At 45.5% G+C, this 22795-nt stretch overlaps 2 protein-coding genes across 6 annotated transcripts in view; one reads left to right on the top strand and one right to left on the bottom strand.

Moving 5' to 3' along the window:
* Kdm3a (lysine demethylase 3A) overlaps positions 1-1191 on the top strand; it is a 45935-nt gene extending 44744 nt beyond the window's left edge. For 2 of the 3 annotated variants that reach the window (XM_051154700.1, XM_051154699.1), the window contains exon 26: positions 468-1190. In XM_051154700.1, coding sequence (XP_051010657.1) covers positions 468-548 — 81 coding nt within the window. In that variant the 3' untranslated portion in view covers positions 549-1190. Of the gene's footprint in view, positions 1-467 lie in introns of all 3 variants that reach the window. The other variant, XM_051154701.1, reaches the window with a different exon arrangement.
* Positions 1192-8934: 7743 nt separating this feature from the next.
* LOC127197012 (charged multivesicular body protein 3) overlaps positions 8935-22795 on the bottom strand; it is an 82198-nt gene continuing 68337 nt past the window's right edge. For all 3 annotated transcript variants that reach the window (XM_051154698.1, XM_051154696.1, XM_051154697.1), the window contains 3 exons: positions 14337-14458; positions 11312-11426; positions 8935-9848 (listed from right to left, as the gene is read on the bottom strand). In XM_051154698.1, coding sequence (XP_051010655.1) covers positions 9697-9848; positions 11312-11426; positions 14337-14458 — 389 coding nt within the window. In that variant the 3' untranslated portion in view covers positions 8935-9696. The remainder of the gene's footprint in view (positions 9849-11311; positions 11427-14336; positions 14459-22795) is intronic.

The following is a 22795-nucleotide window of genomic DNA, read 5'->3' as shown; positions in this document are numbered from 1 at the left end:
CCTGGAACACAGTGCCTGGCCGTTAGTGCTGCAGCGCTTTTGTCATGTGATGGAGCAGGACCGAGTGAACTGAACATTGGGATCAGAGGGAGTGTTGTTTCCAGAGACTTCGGGTATATGTTCACACTGCAGCCCCAGCTTCTCTAGTCCAGAGAAGTGCTACACACAAAGATCAGAACGCAAACCAAACTAGCAGTGAGCCAAGGCATGCTGCTCCAAGTTTGAAAATTACAGTAGTTGTTAAAGTCTGACAGAACACCGTGTACTCACCTTGGCTAGAACCAGTAAGGGAAGTGCTTTGTAAGTTCTCCAGAGAAGGCGTGTGTGTGACACACTGGTCTCCAGGAGCTAGAGGCCGTTGCATTAACATGTTGAGTATTGACGTAAATTCTGAGAGAAAGTTGATGTGTGTGGTTAAGTTGTTACTGAGGGATTTAATGACGCAGTCATGTCTTCCTTTACTTTAGGTGAAGAATGTTATCTACCATGCAGTGAAAGATGCAGTAGCTATGCTGAAAGCCAGCGAGTGCAGTTTGGGCAAACCGTGACTCCTCTCTGCACACTGGAGACGAATTATTGGCAGCTGATCAAACTCTTCAGGCAGGATTCCTGTGGACTTTGAGATTTCATGTTACCTCATCTTCTTTTTTAAAGTACACCCGACTTGTGAGGGTACTGTCTCTAATGTATATTTCTAGTGTTGATAGACACTGAGTGTGTATATGTAGTAATTATTTACAGACCACGCATCCTTATACTGTGACTTCACCTAGTGCAGATCTTCTACCAAACTGAAGACCTGTTGGCTCTGAAACAATACTTGCAGTTATTCCCCAGCTGTTGGTTTGGACAGCTCATTCAAATGGGTTTTTAACTACTAGGGATCACTGCAAAGTTGAATTGGATTTTATTTTATTTTAAGTCCGTCGGAGCACCCTCCCCCACCCACTAGGGTCCAGAAGAGCAGTGGAGGAAGTGACAGCTAATGGTGCAGTTCTAAATGTACTTCCTAGGACTGGCATTATATAGCAGAATTAACTACTGTATAATTCTTGGGGTTAACCATCTTTAGCTAATGGAATTTTAATTTAAATGAAGCTTTGCTAATTTTAAGTGGTAAGCATTTTGCATTAAAATATTCATAAAATATTTTGGCTTGGTTCACAGGCTTTCATTCTTTTAGAAAACGTAAGCTAAAAATACTGGTACAAGAACCTTTCTTAAAAGCAAAGAAACTAGATAGTCGTTCATTTCATTTTGACCAACCGAAACCCAAATGGTGACTGGTAACTGCTTCTGAACAGTAAGAGGCTAAAATACATTCTGTCTTCATGGTCCTGTGTGTACACTGTCGGAAGGGTTCGGGCAATCGCACCTAAAGTCCTCATCTCAGAAGGGGCAGCACTGGTAAGGAAGGTCCCTTTCTGTGGTCCTCCCCTGGGCTGCTGTACTGTAGAAGGAATGTGTTCATTCATGCTCGGCAGACAAGGCTGTGTTAACCTGTGGGCTGAGTGGAAGGTGAGTGATGAATTTCTAAGCCTATAGGCAACGTTTTCTGAGGATTCTTAAAAGCTCCTGTATAGATGTGGGTCTAGAATGTCCGCTGTTGCCCGAGTAGTCGTGTGGGGACGCCACCTTCAAGACCATTACTCAGAGCTGACTATTTTTAATAACAAAGAGCTACGAAAGGCAAGAACTTTCATATCCTCATACACACCTGAATAGTTGTAAGAGATTATCAGAATGACCAAGTTTGGGAAAAGGCTGCATATAACTTTAAAGTGAAGCAGTGTGGTTGCAGTTAGAAATTCTATGTGAGAGGCATGGAGACAGCATGGTGGTTACATAAAGGTGCTTCTCAGAACCCATGTTAGAGTAGGAGGGAAGCCAGCTCCACACACGCTGTATAAATTAAAACAGTAACAACAAACTTCTGTGAGCCAGATCACTGGGGAAAGATAACTAATACGGAAGACACAGAAGAATGTGTAGTGACAGAACCTGTTGATGTTGGCAAAAACCTGGACATGGCAGTCTGTATCTGTGGCCCCAAGTTCACTGACATACTCATGACAAAAAGTAATTGTACAAACTAGATATATGAAATTCTCCAAATAGACGAACAGAAAGCACTTGTGCTCGCAGAAGACCCACAGAGCTGCTGGCAGCTGCGCAGCAACACATTTCTTTCAGCCCCCACAGGCGTCTGCGTGCACACACAGAGAAAACACTCAGCACATAAAATAATTTTTAAAAACTTTTTAAGCAAAGTTTTTAAATTTAAAAACAAAGAGGTAAGAGACTGATTGAAGAAGATACTCAATAATTACGTGGCTCTCACACATAAAGGAACATGTACTTTACACAAAATAAATGTAACCTAAAAATCTTAACGGTTCCCAATGATGCCCCAAAGTTACAAAAGTAGTAGCCATTCTGTAGAAACCATGTCTCAAATGCTATTAACATATGACAGAAGGCATCTTAAAAAAATAAAAACAGTGAAAGGTATCTTCAACTGATACATAAAAGTGCAACTCACGAAGAATACGATTCAGTTAAAATAGTATTTAGAATTTATAACATAAATTAGCCAGGTTCTCCACAGAAATAGAACAGAATGTATCAACTAAAGGGAGATTTATCATCAACAATGGCTGTTTTGAATTGTGACAGAAAGACTGGGAATCTAGTATATTTTCATCCACAAGGCTGGGTGCCTCTGTAGTCACGAGCTGGAACTGGAGTCTAGAGAATTCCTGGAGAATTGCTGGTCTCCAGTTTCCATTGAGATCCCAAAGAAGTTGGATGTAATACTGACCTCAGCAAGAGTGACGCCACATACTCAAAGAGCAAAGCCACTTTCTATATCCTTTTCATTTGGGCTGCCACCAGAAGGTATGACTCAGATTTAGGGGTGAGCCTTCCTGTTTCAAGTAATCTTAATTAAGGAAATCCCTCACAGGCCAGTCCAGCAACTTAGGTTTTAGTTGACATCAGCTGTAGCAAGATTATCTATCACAGACGTATGAGAAGGCTAATTTTGTCAAACTTACAATAATAATAATAATAATAATAATAATAATAATAATAATAATAATAATAATAATACAATAATGAGTATTTAAAATAATGAGAGGATAATGCTGGGTGCAATGGGGCACGCTTTTGATCCCAGCACGTTGAGGAGGCAGGTGGATCTCTGTAAATTCAAGGGCAGCCTGGCCTACATAGTTCCAGGACAGCCAGAGCTACACCGTGAGACCCTGCCTTGGAAAATTAAAAAAATAAACTAAAATAAATGTGTTCTTTGCAAAGATGAAAATCGTTTTAAATCTCTGAAGACTTTAAACCATGAGGCTGAGAGATGCTGGGGACAGTCTGGTAGTCAAGCTTGCCCTGGGAGAGGCCCTGGGCTCCCCAGTTCAGGAGCCTGCAGTACAGTTGCTGTGTGTGGGTTTTCCTTCTGGCCAACCCATTACAGTGGCTCAGGACAGGGACTTGCTGGTGTGGATGAAAATGGAGCCACTGATGCAGAAATCTAAAGACTCAGAAGCCACAGAACTGTGGCAGACTAAGGTCTCTGAACTGAGACTGCTTGTAGAACACAGCTGAAAATTAGAATCCATACAGGCCTAAACCCTTTTACTTAGTTTTGTAGAAATGTTTACAGAAATCACCCAGAAAGATAAAGTCATCCTATCCCCCCACCATCCAAGTGCTGGGATTAAATGTGAGCCATCATACCTATTCATCTTCTATTGGCAGATGCTGTATTCTCCAAGTGGGTACTTTATAAAGGAAACGATTATTTAGCTCAGTTTTGAGGACTGATGCCATGGATGCCTGGTAAAGGTTTCAATGGGAGATGGCAGCCATGACAGTAGTGTGTGGAAGAAGGGGAGAATAGTGAGAAAGACATTAACAAAGCAGACAGACTTCTCAAAAGCTCCACGGATTTGATCTCAAGTCTCACACAAAAAGTATAAAAAGGAAATAAGTTAATACTACTGAGTACGCGCGCGCCCACCCACACAGACACAAACGCACACACGTCCTAGGTGAGAATATAGACAAGTTCAAATGCAACAAGATGTTAAAAATGGGACAAAAGGAGCCACGTGCAGTGGCGCACGCCTGTAATCCGAGCACTCACAAGGTAGAGGCAGGCAGATCTCTGAGTTCGAGACAGGTTAGTGGGGAGAGGGGGGCCCTGAGATCTTTTTAAACTTTCCTGCTGATTAGGGTTGTTGGGTTTGGGTTCCTTGGGACAAGTCCAATTTTCCTAGTCAGGATATCTTCTACTTCTCATCAAACCGTAAAAGCAACCAGCCGCTGCCACTGCTGCCTTGGGAACAGGCCTCCCGTCTCTGGGTTCTGGCACTTACTCCCTTGCTGCTATCTGTAGCTGGCAAAAATCATGCCTCTGCTAGTGCACAAGACAATCATAGTTAATGGCGATGGACAAACTGAAACAGCCCCAGATCCCACACCTGGGTTTAAAACAAAAAAGGTGTGGTGGCGCACGCCTTTAATCCCAGCACTCGGGAGGCAGAGGCAAGTGGATCACTGTGAGTTTGAGGCCAGCCTGGTCTACAAAGTGAGTCCAGGACAGCCAGGACTACACAGAGAAACTGTGTCTCAAAAAAACCAACCAAACAAAACATAACTGGGTTGGTTCTTTTTGTCTTTTGTTGTTGTTGTTGTTGTTTTTAAACAAAGCTCTCACTACAAGTGGGTAAAGGTACTTGCACCAAACGTGACAACCTCAATTCAATTCTTGGCACCCATTGGTGGGGTGGAGAGAGCCAAGTCCTGCAAGCTATCCACTGACTTTCATACATACCCACACATACACAAAATAAATGTTAAACTCCAAAATCAGAACCGTGTAACAGTGTTTGCTGCTTTGAACAAAAGTATACAAGTAAGTGGCAATACATGTAGTATTGTGCAGTGAACACTATTTCTTTTTCATCACTCCATACAGAAGCTCTGTACCCCAGTCTTGAGACATAGTCTCTCCATGTACCTCTGGCTGTCATGGAACTTGCTAGGCAGATTGCAGTGGCCTTGGACTGAGGTGCACCTCTGGAGTGCTGCGGCTAAAAGTGTGTGCGTCTGGCCCAGTCCTGTACAGGCTGGTACTTTCCTCCCTTTCCTTCCCCTCTGCTCAAGTTACTTGTCATTTCAGCCCGAGAACCAGACATTTCTTACACAGGACATGCAGAAGCACAAACCTATAGCTTTTTTCCAGGAAATGTTTAGCTTCTCCTTTATTCTGAAAGGACTTACTGAACAGGTTTTTTTTCACTCCTCTTTTTTTTTTTTTTTTTTAAATTTTAAACACCCCAAAAATGTTACCCTACTGTCTCCTGGCCTCAGTGGTCTGATCAGAAAATATGTGTAAATCTTACTGAACATCCCTTATCCTAAGTCATTTCTCTTTGGGTTTAAAGATTCTTTTTTCTTCGGCGGCTTCTGCCACATGCCCCAGTGTTAGTCCCTCAGAGTTTGGCCTGCTGTTGTGGGAGCTTTTGGAATAGCACCCCAACACCAGTGAAGAGCAGATGACATGTCACCAGTGGACCGATGCAGGGACAGCTACTGAAAGGCCACAGTGCCAAATCCTCTTTAAATCACCAGCTTTTGCTCTAAAACCACAAGGTGGGGTGGGCAAGCAAGCAAGAGTTGTCAGGTTGTTAAGGGCAATGACCCATTGGGCTATTTCTCCAGGTCAGTTTGCTCTAGGTAGCAAGAGAAGCCATGCTTGGCAAGAAGCAGAACAAGCTGTGCTGTAAGCAAATCGCTAAATATACCAGCATGTCAGTATCTGATAATTGGTCTTTTCTACCCTACTCTTTCAACACCGTGACTCTGCTTCCGGAATGAGCTTTTTCTCACTTGGGAAGGTTTCTGGCATTCTCTCCAAATACTGTCTCTGTTGAAGCTGCCATCCGTAATGCTGAGCTCAACAGGCTCACACTCTTAAGACTTGTCTTCATTGTCTTTTATGCAAATACGTGCGAACAGAAAACAAGATAGTAAGTTTTTGAAGTCTTTTTCATCTGCCTGTGTGACAGATAGAGGAGGCACCTCTGGCATGAGACACAGGCTGGGGCAGAGGTCAGGGAAGGTCATGACTACCTGCTTAGGGTGAACAGCACTTTGGGCTGGAGAGCGGATGCTTCGCAGTATACGTTAGAAAGTGAGTGGGCTGGGGGTATACAGTGGTAACTCAAGTGCCCTTGGATGAAATAATTTTATCAGACACCAGTGGGTCCTGATGGGATGGCAGAAAAGCCATCTACTTTAAGCTATACCTAGTTTAAGCACCTGGGATAGAGGGACAGGTTGCAGATATGAACTCTTTCTGGCAATGCCACCTAAGCATATGAGAGAAAAAGGAATGGATGGCAGACAGCTAAAAGTGCTCTGCATAGTGTGGAAACAGGGATGTGCAAACATGACCTGTTCACTGAGTGCTTGAGAGAGTCTGTCAATGTCCTCTACCTGGCTAAAGTTTGATTGTGAGCATACATACCAAAGTGGCCACGGATATGGGCAGGCTACCGCTAGTGTCTCTGTAACAAACTCACTACAAAGCATTGTGGCATCACTGCAACACGTCAGTTCTTCCCAATAGAATCTGTAGATTCAATCCAATCCTAGTAAAAACTAGCAAATTGATTTTTGAATCTCAGTAAATTAATTCTAAAGTTTATATGAGGAGGCAAGAAACCCAGAATGACCAGCACAACTTAAAAGAATACCAGGCATTGTGGTGCATACCTTTAATCCCAGCATTCTAGAAGCCTAGAAGAAAATGGGCTTCTTTCAATTTGGGCCAGCCTGGTTTACACAAATTGTAGGCCAGAGGGCTACATGGTGAGACCCTATCTCAAACAAGTCAAAGGGTGATGTGACCTAGAATTACTGTAATGCTGCTTTTGTCATCAAGACACTTGTTTTCTTTTGTGGCGCTGGGAACTAGATCCATGCTCCACTGCTCCACTGAGCCACACCACCAGAATTTGGTTAGCTGACTGGCTTGTTTGAGTCAAGGTCAATTATGTAGCCCAGGCTATCCTTCTGTCTTTGCCTCCCAAGTGCCAGGGTGGTCTGTGTCTGATCTTACAGTGGAAGAACACACCACAGAACAGGGAGCCCAGAAGTAGATCCACTCAATACAGTTGATTGGTTTGGGCAACAAACAACTACAGCATGTGTTATGTATATCATTTGAGACCACACACAAGACAAAACCAATCCAAAGGAGGAAGGACACTTCTCAGCCCGCTCTGAGCGTGGGGCTGGGGCTGCCTTTCCCTTTCATTCCTCCTATGCTCCCAACAACAGCAGGCAGATCTTCCACCGTGGTACTTCTCTCTAGAAACGGCCAGTGGTGTCTCTCAATCCAAGTAGATAGGATAACCATCATATATGTGTGTATGTACACACACACACACACACACATATATAAAGAGAAAACAAAACTTGCAATGCAGACTTTAACATCCTTCATAAAAATTAACTCATACTGGATTATAGACTTCAATATAAAACACAACATAGGGCCAGTAAGTTGGTGCAATGAAAACCAGGCTTACCTCCAAGCCTGACCACCTGAGTCCAATACCTGGACCCCACATGGTGGAAAGAGATCCAACTCCTGCAGGCCGTCTCTGACCTCCAAGTGCACACATCCCAGAACAATAAACCCATGGAACTAAAACAGGACACATTACCAGGTAACTTAATTTTAAATGACCCTAGATTGGTGCCATCACGAGTGTGTGTGTGTGTGTGTGTGTGTGTGTGTGTGTGTGTGTGTGTGTGTGTGTTTTCATATACATGTGTGTATTTGTGTGTGTTGGTGTTTGAGCACTGAACCAAGCACCTGTGCATTCCAAGCCAGTACTCTACAACTGAGCTACATTTATAGGAGTGATTTTCTTTTTAAACACCAAAGGCATAATATACAAAATAATTGAGAAGCAGGGTTTTATTAACAGTAAAAAACTTCAGCTTTGAGAAACTGAACAATGAGAGAACAGACCAGAGAATAGGATAAAATCTGATAGATGACTGGTCCAAAATACGTAAGAGGACCTTAAAATTGAATAATCAGAAAACAAACAATCCAGTTGATAAAATGAAGAGACACCAACAATGAAGAAATACAGGTGGCAAGCTGGGCGGGGTGGTAGAGCAGAGGTCATGAGTTCAAGGCCACTATTTCAACATTTTCAAACAAGATACAGAGAAAGGCAAGTATAAAAACAGATGCCCAGCACACTTCACAGGGATTACAGATTGGGACAAGGTACCAACACAACAGAAATCCCTCATCACAAATGCTGCCCAGGACACGCAACGGCAGAAATCTCCCTCCTGGGAAGTGGACAGGATGTGCTCTGCAGGGCTGGCTTAGCCTCTTTCAGTACAGATGTGTGCTGACCACATGATCCCGTGGCTGTGCTCCCTGGTATCCGTAGGCACAGCTAGAAAATAGAATGCTGCTCAAGAGCCGAAAAGTCACGTCATGAGCCCACAGAGGAAACGGAAATGCCTGTCACTACATGAGGGAAGACACACTGAGAGGCTGGAAAAGCAAAGCCCACTGAGACAGGAAGCAGGCCAGCAGGCCAGCGATGCCAAGGGATTAGAGAGGAAGGGATGAACAGCACACAGGGTTGTTTGGGGTAGCAAAGCCATTCTTTACCACAATGACGGTGGGCACAGGCCACTGTACAGCGAATCTCATCTGTGGACTGTGGGACCATGCATAGCCTTTCAAACTGTCACACCCAGGGCTAGGTGGGTTATTTCTCAATGCATCTAAAGCACGCCCCAGTGCGCATGTTTCAGTGTATAACCCTAACCTCTCATGGGTCAGCTCCTGGTGTTCACGGTTAGCGCTGTGTCCCTGTCTTCAAGACACTTAGCTCCACGCAGCGATGACGTGTGAAGAGTCCTGATCCCAGAGCTGTCTGCTCTGCATGACGCTTACAGTGAGGAAGGAGGACTGACAGCTGAAGAGCTACCCATGTACACACCAGTGCGCGATACAGTCGCCCAGCCAACACGTGCATTACAACACCTGCTGGGTAAACAGATGGCAAAACGCACAGGAGCGGCCCCCACACCCCGTTTGTGCCGACCAGGAGCAGCAGCAGCTCCTGCGCAGAAGGCACTTCTGCTGAGCTCCCACGTCCGGATGCTCAGAGATGGTACTTCCTCTTTCCAGGGCCAATACTGAGTCGATCTGGGAGATCAAAACCTCGAGTTCATTGCATGTCACATTTACAATGAGATCAAGAGCTAAAGCAGAAGTTTATTGACATCCACTTATATAGTATTTTATACATACACACCAGCACAGAGTCCTCAGCAGTCCATCTGCTCTTCTCAGATTGTTTCATGAGAGAATGGGTTTCTTTGCCCTCCCCCGTGGAAGACACTTCTGCTACTTACGCTCTTAAAAATAATGCATTGGATCACCCCACCTTCATAAAAACAATCCTTAAATCCTCTGCAGACAGTGAAGATATCCTAGCATAGACCCCTCTCCAAAATGTAATGCTTCACAACAGAGGTGTAGTGCAAGAGATACAGGAAACGGTGACTCCCCAGAGGCTGTGCCCATACCTAAGGGAGGACACCAGAGAGCTGAGACCCCCCCACTGGGTGGCCCTAGCTTCGGAGTGTGGCCAGCCGGGACTGCATGGCCTCCAGGTCTTCTTCATCCTCATCTTCCTCTCCCTCTTCTGAGGCAGCCATCGCTCCTGCAGGTTCAGGCTCAGGAAGGGCGTCGGTTACTTTACTGGGCGCTTTGCCCAAGGCTCCTGAAGGGAGAGCGAACAGCTTAAAACCCGCTATGTGGCCCCTGCTTTTCCAGCCTCTTGTCACTGCTGCACCAAGGCAGTGTAGCTGTGGTCCAGGGAGACCGGCTTAATCAACACGACACATCTCAGCTGAGAGAGAGAACAGCGGGTGACCCTCCTCCTGCCTCAGACTTCCAAGTAGCTAGTACCTCAGAAGTAATACCAATTCTATGCCCCAAAATCATAAAAGTTTTAATTTCTAGAATATTGGGCATAGTGGTGCATACTTGAGTCCACATGCTTGGGGGCAGAAGTGTCATTCTAACTCAGGATTTTGGGGCCATCTAGGGCAAAATAGACCCCCATCTCAAAAAAAATTTTTTTTAAAGTCATAATTTTGAAGTTCCTAAGTACTACTGGAAATCTAGTATTTATTTTCTCTGAATAAAGTTTAAATGTTGAACCCAGACTAGGTGGCACAGGCCTATAATCTCAGCTAACTGGGAAGCTGAGACAGGAGGACAGAAATCAAGGTTTATCCAGGCTAGAGAGAGTTCAAGGCCAGCATGAGCAACTTAATGTACCCCTTCCTCAAAATAAAGGCCAGGCATATAGCTCAGCAGTAGAGCGTTTGTTTCATATGTTTGAGGCCCCAGGCTCAATCCCCGGTGCCACAGAAAACAAAGCCAAACAACCACATTGTTAGCCAGGAGTGGGGGTGCACACCTGCGGTGCAGTACTAGCCAGCCTGTGAGGACTGCCTCCAAAGGAAGCAAGAAGAATATTTCAGGTCACTGCGGACTATAAAGCTAGATACTTCAAACACCAAAAGGTTGCAAATAAGTAAATAAACAGGAAAACCTAAACTACTTCCAAATTTTCATAAAATATTTTCTCAAATACCTTTTCTCCCAACAATTTAAAACAAATAATAATTAAATTCCACCTTTTTATAAGCAAAAAAACTCAGAAAACTCCAAAATTAAAAATAAAAGTTATAAAGTGCTCAGAAATATCTATTCTTATTAATACCTACATTTAATAAAGACATGTTTTACACTGCAGTCAGGTCTATATTAACTCAAATTCCTAACAGCTGTTTTCTTTTTTCTTCTTTTTTTAAAAAAATATTTTATTTAGTTTTTAATCTATGTACATTGGTATAAAAGTGTCAGATCTTGGAGTTACAGACAGTTGTGAGCTGCCAGGTGGGTGCTGGGAATTGAACCCGGGTCCTTTGGAAGAGCAGGCAGTGCTCTTAACCACTGAGCCATCTCTCCAGCCCCCTAACAGCTGTTTTCATTGTAAAAATTTCATTGTAAAAATCCTTCGTTTCTTGAAAACTGGTTATACAGCATTACTGTACTTTTTCCTCAAGAAATATTTTGCACACTCCAAATGCAGACATAGCCATTGCTGGCTGACTGTGGGAGGAAAAGGGGTAGGGTGAGGTGGGGTGGGGTGGAGGGCTCTCCTGGTCATACCTGCTGTGATTTCAAAGAGGATTCTGTCGATCTCCATTTCTGCTGCTTCTTCCATTTCTTCCTGATCATCCATGCTTTCAAATGTGTCCTCCAACATCTCCTCTATGATTCCAGCCTAACCAGAGAACAGAATGTCACCTCCCTCAATGGCACATTCGTTCCCACCAACACCCCTAGACAACACCCAGACAAAGTTCTAGTATCTCTGAGCTTAGTCCATCTTTCCCAGGTGACAAATGAGGCAGGTAGCTGGATGATAGCCTCTTTGCAGTCAAGATCCAAAAGGAAAGAGCGCTCTAAATCCGCAGGAGGATTGGAGAGTGCAGCCGCTGTGGCAGCTCCTGCACAACGCTGACTACACAGCAGTTCCCGGGGACCCCTAACCAGGGCAAGCAACTGCCCTAAGACTGCAAATACGACCTGAAATACAGGATGAAACCTGGCTGGAGCCATGAGCAGGGACGGAATCCAGCTACTGCTCAAAACCATCCCTGCATGTCAGGTCACAGCTGCAGGAGTAAGGTTAATCTGGGGTGGGTGGGTGGGTATTGAGTGTCAAATCAATCACCAACCCTTGATGGCCTCCGCTTAAGGGAAGCCCAGGGTTTCTGACCTACAAAGCAAAGCCAGTCACTTTACTGGCAGCCTGGCAGTAAGCTCTCTTTTTTAGAAAGTGCAAGGAGCTAGGGTGATGGCTCAGTTGTAAAATGACACAGAACTTGAGGACCTTTTCAAATCCCTAGAGACAGGATTGACAGCCCACATCTGTACCCAGCACCTGGGGAGGGAGGGTGCTGCAGCAGCAGCAGGGTGACCTCTGAAGCTAACTGGCTAACCAACCTTACCAGACTGACAAGCTTCAAGTTCAGTGAGATTCTGTCTCAAAAAAGGAAGACACCCGACCTCAACCTCCGCTTCCACACACACATCCATACAAATGTGTGTGTGTCACCATGCAACAGTGCTCATCCATGCACACACACAACTTTTAAAAAGAAAATAGCAAGGGACCATTATGAGGCACAAACAAATGGCTCTCCGATGCCCTGCAATTGTACTGTTTACCAGTGTCCCTAACTCTGGGTGAGGCCATTCGGTGTCTGTTAGCACAGCAAGGTCAGAAAAGCACCCTCTCCTATCAGAAAGGGGCCCCAAACAAGCAACCAGAGAAGGAAACCCTAGTAGCCTTGCAAAACAGAGAGGCACAGCTCCTTCTCTGCACAGCCCGAACAGGGAGCTGTGATGGCTCTGGCCCCTACTGCTGTCCCAGCAAAACACCCACTTCCCAGTCTTTGTGCTTCTGGTCCCCTGAGATGACTCTCCATGACATGGATCTGGCTAGTACCCAGCCCAGTTTTAGCTGGCTGGAGGAGGTGACTTCGATGCTGGAGTCTACTGTGCGATAAACAGCAATTCGGAAGCTGCAGCTTGAGGACTGAGTGTAGCCTGGGCTGCACAGCAAGTTTTAGGACAGCCTCAGCAACTACAGTCAAATTCTGACTAAAACAAAACAAAACCCCACAGACTAAGCAAAACCAAAACTCAACCAAAAAAGAGGATCAGAAAATAGTTGTTAATTGGTTAAGAGAACTTAGCAGAATCCAAACTGTAAGAGCCCTTCTCATTGTGGAGAGAGAAGTTAGCAGTCAGCAGCCATTCGTCACATTCCTGGCCTCAGCCAGGGGACAAAGGCAATGCCTAAGTCCCTGCTCTGCCAGAGCTGGGTCACCATGGGCAGCCTCAATATGCACCTAGCATGTATCACTACTAGCATTAGTCCCTAGGACCACAATGTACAAGCTTCCTCCAAACCAAACTTTCAGTGCTCACAAACCATCGTGGAAAAGAGTTCAGAGGTTCGTTTTGTTTTAATAAACTCATTGCCTCCTATCTTGGTGGCCTAACTTCAGATCACTCCATCACTGCCCCCTGCACGCACAGCGACCTCTAGCCTGGGAGCTGAGGACACACCCTCCTGACCTAGTCCCTGCTAACTGCTACGGCTCAGACATCTTCTTTCTACAGGCCAGGCCCTGAGCTTTTATTTTTTCCTGTCTGTTCTTCAGTTCCTCCATGGCCCTCTGCCTGCCCGCAGTGGCCACAATGTTCACAGAAACATCCCAGGTGGTATGAAGAGACCCACACTCAGGAATTTGAGTTGTATACTCTTGGTTGTCAAAGCACAGGTCTCAAGTACGAAACAGCACTCCTACAAGATGCCAGCTCAGATGATGAGGGCAGACACACCTGGGCTCCAGTTCCAGACTTGCTTATATGGTAAAAGACCCTGCCTGGGTTGCCTGGCAGCTTCAAGACTCAATGCCCTGTGTAAAACAGCTACTCCAACAGAGCACCTGGAGGTCAATATAGGCCAGAATGTCTATTACTTGTGGCTCAGTAACAATGCCCTCCACTCATCCCCGCCCTGTCTGGAGGCCCGTAGTCTAGTTCCCGCCACACCCTTCTCCTGAGCATGGCAGGCAGCTACTACTTTCCGTTTGGTTCTCAGATTCTCCCTTTTGTACTTAAAAAAAAAAAAAAAAAAAAAAGCCATCAGCCTGCAAGCCAGATGTGGGGCTCCCAAACAAAGAATCTGGCCCATTGTTGCCTGTCTCAATGCTGTCTAGGGCTGCGTTCACACTGACAGTGGGGAGTGGCTACAAGAATGAACACAAAGCATAACACAACGTGTTAGCCAACACTGTAGAAAATGTAATCACCTTCCTTGCCAGCTCCACCAATACCCTCGTGACAGACCGTGAAGTTAATGTTTCTGTGTCTTCCCTCCGGCTGGAACCCACAGAACCCAACACTGGATGTTCCCAGTCTGGAGATCTAGGCGTGTTTGTGCTTCCTCTCAACACTTACAGTCCCACCAGCCTCTGCTGTGCTGTGCACAAAAGTGGTTTCAATCAGATAACATCTGCTCCTCTTCTCAAACACTTCTCTACACACACACACACACACACACACACTCACTGAGGGCCTCACTGGTCTGGAAAGAAAGCAGAACCAGCCCAGTCACCTTCATCATCTCTTTGGACAGCTCCCGCATGGTGGCCTGGATTTCTGGGATCTTCACAAGACTCTGCATAGCCTTCATCACTTCTGTGCTCTTCTGCAGGGAACCAGCTACTCTTAGGACCGCTGAAAAGGAAAGGTCGCGTCACCAGGACTGTCCAGACGCAGAGTGTAGAATGAGAGCGTCCGGCTCAGGGCTCTCGCAGGGAGGTGGCCTGTCAAACTTACTACCTTTACGATATATTACTGTCTTAGACGTCATGTTTTGAAACTGGACAGTTTTATGTCATCTTGATACAAGCTAGTCACCTGAGAGGAGGGAATCTCAGTTAAGAAAATGCCTCAGCTGGGTGGTGGTGGCGTACACCTTTGATCCCAGAACTCAGGAGGCAGAGGCAGGCAGATCTCTTGTGAATTCAAGGCCAGTCTCGTCTATAAAGCCAGTTCCAGGACAGCCAGGGCTACACAGAGAAATCCTGTCTCGGGTGAGGGGCTATATGAAAGCCTGAAGGACACTTTCTTCATTAGTGATTGATGAGAGAGAGCCCAGCCCATTGTGGGTGATGCCATCCGTAGGCTGGTGGCCCTAGGTTCTATAAGAAAACAGGCTAAGCAAGCCAAGCTGGGAAGCGAGCTAGTAAGCAGCACCCCTCCACAGCTTCTCCACTAGCTGCTGCCTCCAGGTTCCTGCCCTGCTTGAATTCCTGTCCTGACTTCCTTATATGGTGAACTATGATGTGGAATCCTAAGCCGAATAAATCCCCCCCCCCCCCCCCCGACTTGCTTTTGGCCGTAGCAACAGAACCCCAACAGCAACAGAAACCCAACGTGAGACACTGGCTATTACGGGGTGAACTCTGAGCATCCACACCAATGGGCCACTGTGGAGAGTGGCCTGAAGGGCCGCAGCTGACCATCAGGGAGGGAGACTTAGTATGACACTGGGAACAAGTCACAAATGAAAGGCAGGACCACCCTGGGAAACAGAAGGTTCCAGCTGCCCAAGCACAGTCTCCCAGCCACCGGAAGGTGGACTGTGTCTGCTCTGTGAGGAGCCTATTGCTGCTGGTCCTCGGAAAAGTGAGGTGAACAGAGGTAGAGTAAGTTATGTGGGTCAACACTGGGCGACAGCTCCTTGCTAGGGAAAAGCCTTCTGTGATCTAACACTGTGCACATCTTCTTTCCAAGAAACTGTCATAGAAACAAATGACCATTTCCCTCTCTGTGTCCATTGTTAACACATCAAGTAGCAAGTGAGCATCCCTGCCAGTGTGTTATGGAATCTCATGGAATTTAAAGTTCCTAGAACCACTCACTTACTAGATAGAAAGCAAGCTGTTCACCGACACTGACACACTTCCTGTACTGCAGTATCTCGTTAAGCCAGGAGGCACTGAAAATTTAACTTTGGCAGAATCCAGACCCTAGGAAGCTTTCTTATCTAACAGAAAATAGGAGTGAGCAGGAAGACGCGTGTCTGACACACCCTGGGCAGCGGGTGACTTTCCTAGATAGGGACACGTGCTAGTGCAGGGCACTTCATGTCTCCCCCGCTGGGAGAGAAACGGCTAATGCTCATCTACGACAAGCAGCATAGGACGGATGCGGGTGGCTGACACAAGGCACAGAGCACCTGTGCAGTAACAGGCTATGAAAAGACAGGTATCAGGGACACTGAAGCCGCTGTGCAGACGGTGCAGCAGGTGAGAGCACTGCTACACAAGCCCGAGCATCTGAATTCAAATTCCCAGATCCCGCGTAGGAGTGGAGCACACCTGTAACTCGTGCTGTTGGGTGGAGACAGAGGACACCTGGGCTTGGTGGCCACCAGCCTAGCTCCAGGGTCAGAGAGCATACCGGCTAGTTTGTGTCAATGTAACACAAACTAGAGTCAACTGACAGGAAGAAGCCCTCAGTTGAGGAAATGCTTTCATGGACTCCAGCCGTAGGCATTTTCTCAATTACTGACCAGTGGGGTAGGGCACAGCCCATTGTGGGTGGAGCCATGCCTGGGCTGGTGGTCCTGGCTTCTATAAGAAAGTAGGCTGACAGAAGTCAGGGGAAGCAGGCCAGTAAGCAGCACCCCTCCATGGCTTCTCCAGGACAGTGCTATTTGAGTTCCTGGCCTGACTTCCTTCACTGAGCATTGTAGGAGTGTGGAAGTGTAAGCTAACTAAACCCTTTCCTCCCCAGCTTGCTTTTGGTCACAGTGTTTTGTTGCAGCAATAGAAACTCCAAGACAAGAGACCCTGTTTCAAAGGAATAGGTGAGATGTGACAGAGCAGGACACCCAACCTCCTCCTCTGGCCACTGCTCACCCACAGGTGTGCGCACCTGTACACATGTGCACATACACTCACATATATACCCAAATACACACCCGCAAGTGTGCGCACCTGTACACATGTGCACGTACGCTCACATATATACCCAAATACACAACCACAGGTGTGCGCACTTGTACACATACGCTCACATATATACCCAAATACACACCCACAGGTGTGCGCACCTGTACACATGTGCACGCACGCTCACATATATACCCAAATACACACCCACAGGTGTGCGCACCTGTACACATGTGCACGTACGCTCACATATATATCCAAATACACAAAAATAAAGAAAATGCCAAAGTTATCATTGATTATTGTTCAAATGCACACAAAGGGAAAAAGTAAAAGGTGAACCGTGTGGCTCTGTGAGTTATAAAACATGGTGTCTTTATGGCTGCAATTTACTTTGCAGCGTGGAGTTCAGCAGCACTTACACCCATGACTGTTGGTGTTGAAATGTAAGGAAGTAGAAGATGTCGCTGAGCTGGTTCAGGCAATGGGGGCTGGGTGAGGTGATGGGACCTCAGTGAGTGTCATGGGCTGCACAGGCGGGCACTGCTGGCCTCACAATGCACATTAGTTCTCAGGGTCAGTTAGTGTAACAGGAGCAGGCCTGGCCCCTGAGCCTCTCCATGGAACTTTCCTGACATGTGCTGCTTTTAGGAAGCCACTCACCATGAGGCCTTCCCAGAGGCCAAAATGATGGAAGTTTCCAAACACCTCACCTGCAAGCAACATGAACCACTTTATGAAGTGCCCACCTCAGATATTTTGTTACAGAAATAGAAAATGGACTAAGACATGTATAAAAATAATGTGACTAAGGCCACAGAACCTGAGGCTACATGGGTTTGCCATCAAGCCTTAATGGCCTGAGACTCACACATGATCAAGGGAAAGCACTAAGTCCTATGAGTTCTCCTCTGACCTCCACATGTGTGCAATGACACATGCGTACGCATGTATATACAAACTATTTTTTAAATTAGAATGAATAGAAACACTGAATAATTTTTTTGAGAAAGTTGTAATTACGTGGTTATAAGGAAAAGAAGAAAGTTAATGTAGCAGGGAGGGAAAAAATAAGAGATGAGCTTAGAAATAAAACCTAAAAGGGCAACTTCAAAACCACAGTAGACTGGAAAAGGTGCTTTCTTCATTTGTGTTTAATTATGTTGATGTGTGTGTGCGTGCATGTGAGTGATGGTGTCTGGCATCTGTGGAGGCCGGAAGAGAGTATCAGATCTCCTGCCACTTGCCACCTTGGAGAACACTCAGTTTCATTTTTATTTAGAGCAGACTCTGGCTTGTTCTTGATGTGCACACTGCACAGCATGCAGCAGCTAGCAGTCCATGTTCCAAACCCAGCACTCTGGAGCACAGGCAGAGCACGCGGGAGTCTGAGGCAAGCCTGGCTTATACAACAAGTTCCAGGCCACTACCTGCCATGTCTCTCAGGGGAGCTGGGGTTTTGTTGTAGTGCTAGGATGGAACTGAGAGCCTTGACTGTGCCAGACAGGCAGCAATAATGATTTACATCTCCAGTCCAGAGCACTTGTGTAGAAGGAGGCAGGTCTCTCCTTCCAGTGGCTCTGAGGATGAGCTCAGGGCACCAAGCTTGTGCAGCACGCACTGTTGGCTCGTGAACAGCTGGGAGCACTGAGACACAAGCTATTGGAAGTTCATACCAGCACCTCTGCATGGTCTTGAAACCCAGGAGACAGTAGGTTCCTAGACACATTTATGACCTACCAAGAAGATTCAATCAGTAATGAAGTGTCTTTCACTACAGAAACCCAAGGACTAGGCAGTTTAACTCCTAAATTCTACTAAAGAGTTAGGTGAGTGAACTGTTTAAAGTTCCATAAAATTAAAGTGACTAAGTCCGAACACATTTTATAAGGCTAGCATTATCCAGATAACACAGTCAGGCTAGGGCACTACACAAAAATGGTAAGCTTATCTCACTAGTGAGCAGAAATACAAGATTTCTCAACAAATACTGTAAATCAAAGTCAAGCATACATGAGCTAGAGGAGAAGAGAGGAAAAAGTAAGGCGAGGTGATTATTAATGAAGTCCCTCACCCTGATCAAGTGGAATTTGTCCTTGGGACGCAAAGATAGTTCAATATATACAAAATAATATGACACCATCGTAGTAAAACAGATGGTAAAAGCAGACTTACGTCAGTGGATGAAGAAGAGCACACCCTTCCACAGTAAGAAACAAAGCAAACAAAAACATGGAAGAGATTCAGTAGAGGGGACACATCTCTAATAAAGGTCCTGTATGGCAAACCTGGTGGAAAAGGAGAGGGCAGGCAGGGAGGTAAGTCAACACTAGAGCTTCGCGATGCCAGGCAAGGGCTCTGCTCCTGAGCTATAGCTCCAGCACAGTAAGTACTTCCTTTGAGGGGTTTTGGTTTTGCTTTGTTTTTACTCATAGACTGGGTCTTACTATATAGCTCACACTGGCCCAGAACTCACTCTCCACGGAGGGTAATCCTCCTGTCTTAGCCCCCAGGCGCTAGGGCTATAAGCATGAGCCCCACGCCCGTTTACTACTCTTCAGCACAGTACTGAGATCCTAGCCATGCATCTACTCAAGGGAGAAAAAGAAATGCATCCCAACAGGAAACGAAGAAATGAAATTTCTGTACACCGATGTCATCATCTTAAAAAAAAAAAAAAGATTTATTATTTATACAGCATTCTGCCTGCATGTACGCCTACAGGTCTAAGAGGGCACCAGACCTCATTATAGACAATCGTGAGTCACCATGTGCTTGCTGGGAATTGAACTCAGGACCTTTGGAAGAACAGCCAGTGCTCTCAACCTCTGAGCCATCTCTCCAGCCCCCTGATGTCATGACCTTATGCTGAGAAATTATTAACTTAAAAAAAAAAAAACTATTAGAATTAATGAATTCAGTAAACTTGCTGGATAAAAGAAAAATCATATAAAAATCAGTAGCAGCTCTTTGTCTTTGCTTCCTGTCTTTCAGCCAGTATTTTATTTCACCTAACGCTCATAGCAACAGGGCCAAGTATCCAAGGATGAAAACCTCCAGAATTGTGACTTAACATATACATCTTAGTAAAACAATGTTGTTTCTACATAAATAATGAACCACCCAGAACAGAGCCAGGCTACAAAGGAAGACTGTCTTGTTAGGGCTACTGTTGCTGTGATGAAACACCATGACCAGAGGCGACCTGCTGAGGAGAAGGTTTGCTTGGGTTACATATCCTGAGTCACAGTCCGCTTAGGGAAGCCAACACAGGAGCTCAGGCAGGGCAGGAACCTGAGGGAGAAGCTGGCAGACAAGCTGTGGAGGAATAGTGTTTACTGGCTGATCCTCATGGCTCGGGATGCTTTCTCATGGAGCACAGGAGCACCAGTCCAGGGACAGAACCGACCGTGGCCTGGGCCCTTCTCCATTAATCACTAATTAAGAAAATGCCTCACAGGCTTGCCCAGTCTTATGAAGGCATTTTCTTAATTGAGATTCCCTCCTCTTAGATGACATTACCTTGAGTCAAGTTTGCCAGGAGCTATGCAGGGTTGGCAAAAGCAGGCAGGCGAGCTTCCCGGAGGCAGCTACCGTGTCTTTGCATGACCTACACTGGGTGTATCCTGAGTAAAGGCAAGGCGCTTGGAAACTTGCCCCAGAACAGCGTCCTGCTGCTGCTGTGCTTCTTTCTGTGCTGTCTCTCTCAAATCTCTGACATGGCGTGGAGAGGCCGCACTACCTACGCATGACATGATCACAGATACTACCTGCTCTGGCTGAGCAAGCCTCCTGCAGAGTTAATACAAGGATGTGTCTTCTTGAAACGATATTGTTTAGACAAATTAATGGTTCCACAATTCCTGATAATGATTTTGTAGGACTTCTGATTTGATTCAAGAATTCCAAGCACCCCTCTGCAGCACAAGGAAGCTGTGAACCTCCAGATGCCAAGTACATAAATCACACTAGAGAGAGGGACAGACAGGCCTGTGATAGATTTATGGTTTAACATTAGCAATTCACCCTGAGTTAAATCCACAGGTGGTACCACAAGTCCTGGTATGCACCATAAAGATAATTATTAATTAGTGCTTTAAACTCTTAATGAACCCAGGCATAATGGGCAGCTATGAAATATCTAATTAAATACAAATCTTGATGGCAGAATATATAAATTGTTTCATTTTAACTCTCTATACCTTGTAAACCTTTGTCATTGTGAACTTACTCTGAACCTATGTAGGAGACACATAGGTAAGAAATGTTTAGTTTTAACAGAAAAACATGTAATCTATAATCCTGCTTTGTAACAAATTTTATGATAATTGCTTTTATGGCTATGAAAGTAATTCTGCTTCTGACGTAAAAACTTTATCTCAAGATGGTATAAATAAAGGCTAAAAACAAAAATAAATGCTGGATGTTAGAGGTTGAAGCTGTTCAGCTTTTCCATCCAGCCAGTTGTATATATGTCTGCATGTTTGTCTGACTGTCTGTACGTATGTAGGGTGGATCTACTCCATCCAGATGTGTATATATGTATACATCTGTATTCTAACTGTTAAGTTGCCCATATGTATGTATGTATTCATATCTGCAGGTCTGCATGGATGCGCATGTGTGATGGGGATCCCTCGTCTTGTTTGTTGAATGAATGTACACATGTGAATGGACGAGGATCTTCTTTTTCCTTTCTCCTTCCCACTGGCGTAAAGGAGTTAATAACCCGGAGCCCAAGCCAGCCAACTTCTTTGAAGTAAAAGAGCTAAGGACTTTTCCTTTGGCCTGACCTGCTCTTGTAGCTGTCCAGTGAGAGATTAGCTCGAGAAAGCAGCCCTGGCCCAGGGAGCAAGTGACCATAAATGCTTAGTTCAAGGTTCAAGCCCTGCTCTCTCTTTCCCATCGCTTAACAGAGGTTACGAGACTTGTTTCAGAATTTCTCACCAGTTGCAAAGTACTGGTCTCTAAAGAGTTAAACTGCCTGCTTGCTACTTGCTCTCACCTAAGTCCACCCACCTCAGTTTCTCCCCTGGACCTGTCTGTCAAAGCTGGACTTTGATACAAATTGACTCAAACAATAAGAAAAACACGATAAAATGGTATAAAGGTTCTTAAAAAAAAACCCTAAGAGCATGTGACCTGGTAACCCACTCCCAGGTATATATTAAAATAAGTGAAATGAGAATGTCAAAACAAACAAACAAACAAAAAACAAAATAAAAAAAACCAACCCTGAAATTCCCATGTTCACTGCAGCCTTACAATAATCAAGACACAGAAACCAATTTACATGCTCATCAAAAAATGAATGTATAAAGAAATTACAAACTTGTCTGGTTTGAATCTGAACCCCCACTGCCAGCACCTATCTGCTTGGCTCAGTCTGAAATGCTCGATGCCCAGTAGCGGCACCATTTGCAGTTACCTGGAAACTGTGAGAAGTGAGGCCTGCCTGATGGGAGTGGTGACTAAGAGAGGTCCTCTGCAGGCCAGGTCCAGCCCTGGCTTCTGTCTCGCGCTCTGAAACCTTTCTATTTTGATGTGCTTTGCTTTGTCCTCCCTGCCTTCATGAACTGAAGTCTCATAGAGTCAACATAAACCTGCCACCCAAAGAGCGGGCATCCTGGTGGGAGTGGCACCAAGCTAACCACAGCACAGCCGAACACTACACACACTCAGCCTCAGGGAGAACACGGATGGAGAACACAACACCCAGTGCAATACAGCGGACACCGGAAACATGACACACACGCCATCTACATGTACATGCTGATAAGGTGGAAGCACAGAAGTAGAGAACAGTGGTTCCATCTAAAGGTTTACAGAAGACGCCAGGGAGGAGGGACTTTGAAGGGGATAAATGGAGAGCTGCTGACCAAGGGTAGCAAGTGTCACAGTCAGGAGGAATCACTTTTGAAATGTACTGCACAGTAGGGTAACAATAATAAATAATAACATGTATTTCAAAGTAACATAGAGTGGGGCTAGAGGCCCAGCTCAGTGGCAGAGGGCCTGCTCAGCACAGCATGGGATTCAATCTTCAAAGCTGTAACAATGTTAAAAAGCCAGGCAAGAGGGATGAAGAAGATGCTAACTGGCCTAGCAGATC

This window comes from Acomys russatus, chromosome 13 (assembly GCF_903995435.1).
Source record: "Acomys russatus chromosome 13, mAcoRus1.1, whole genome shotgun sequence".
NCBI lineage: Eukaryota > Metazoa > Chordata > Mammalia > Rodentia > Muridae > Acomys > Acomys russatus.
This window is presented reverse-complemented; position numbering and strand designations above follow the sequence as displayed.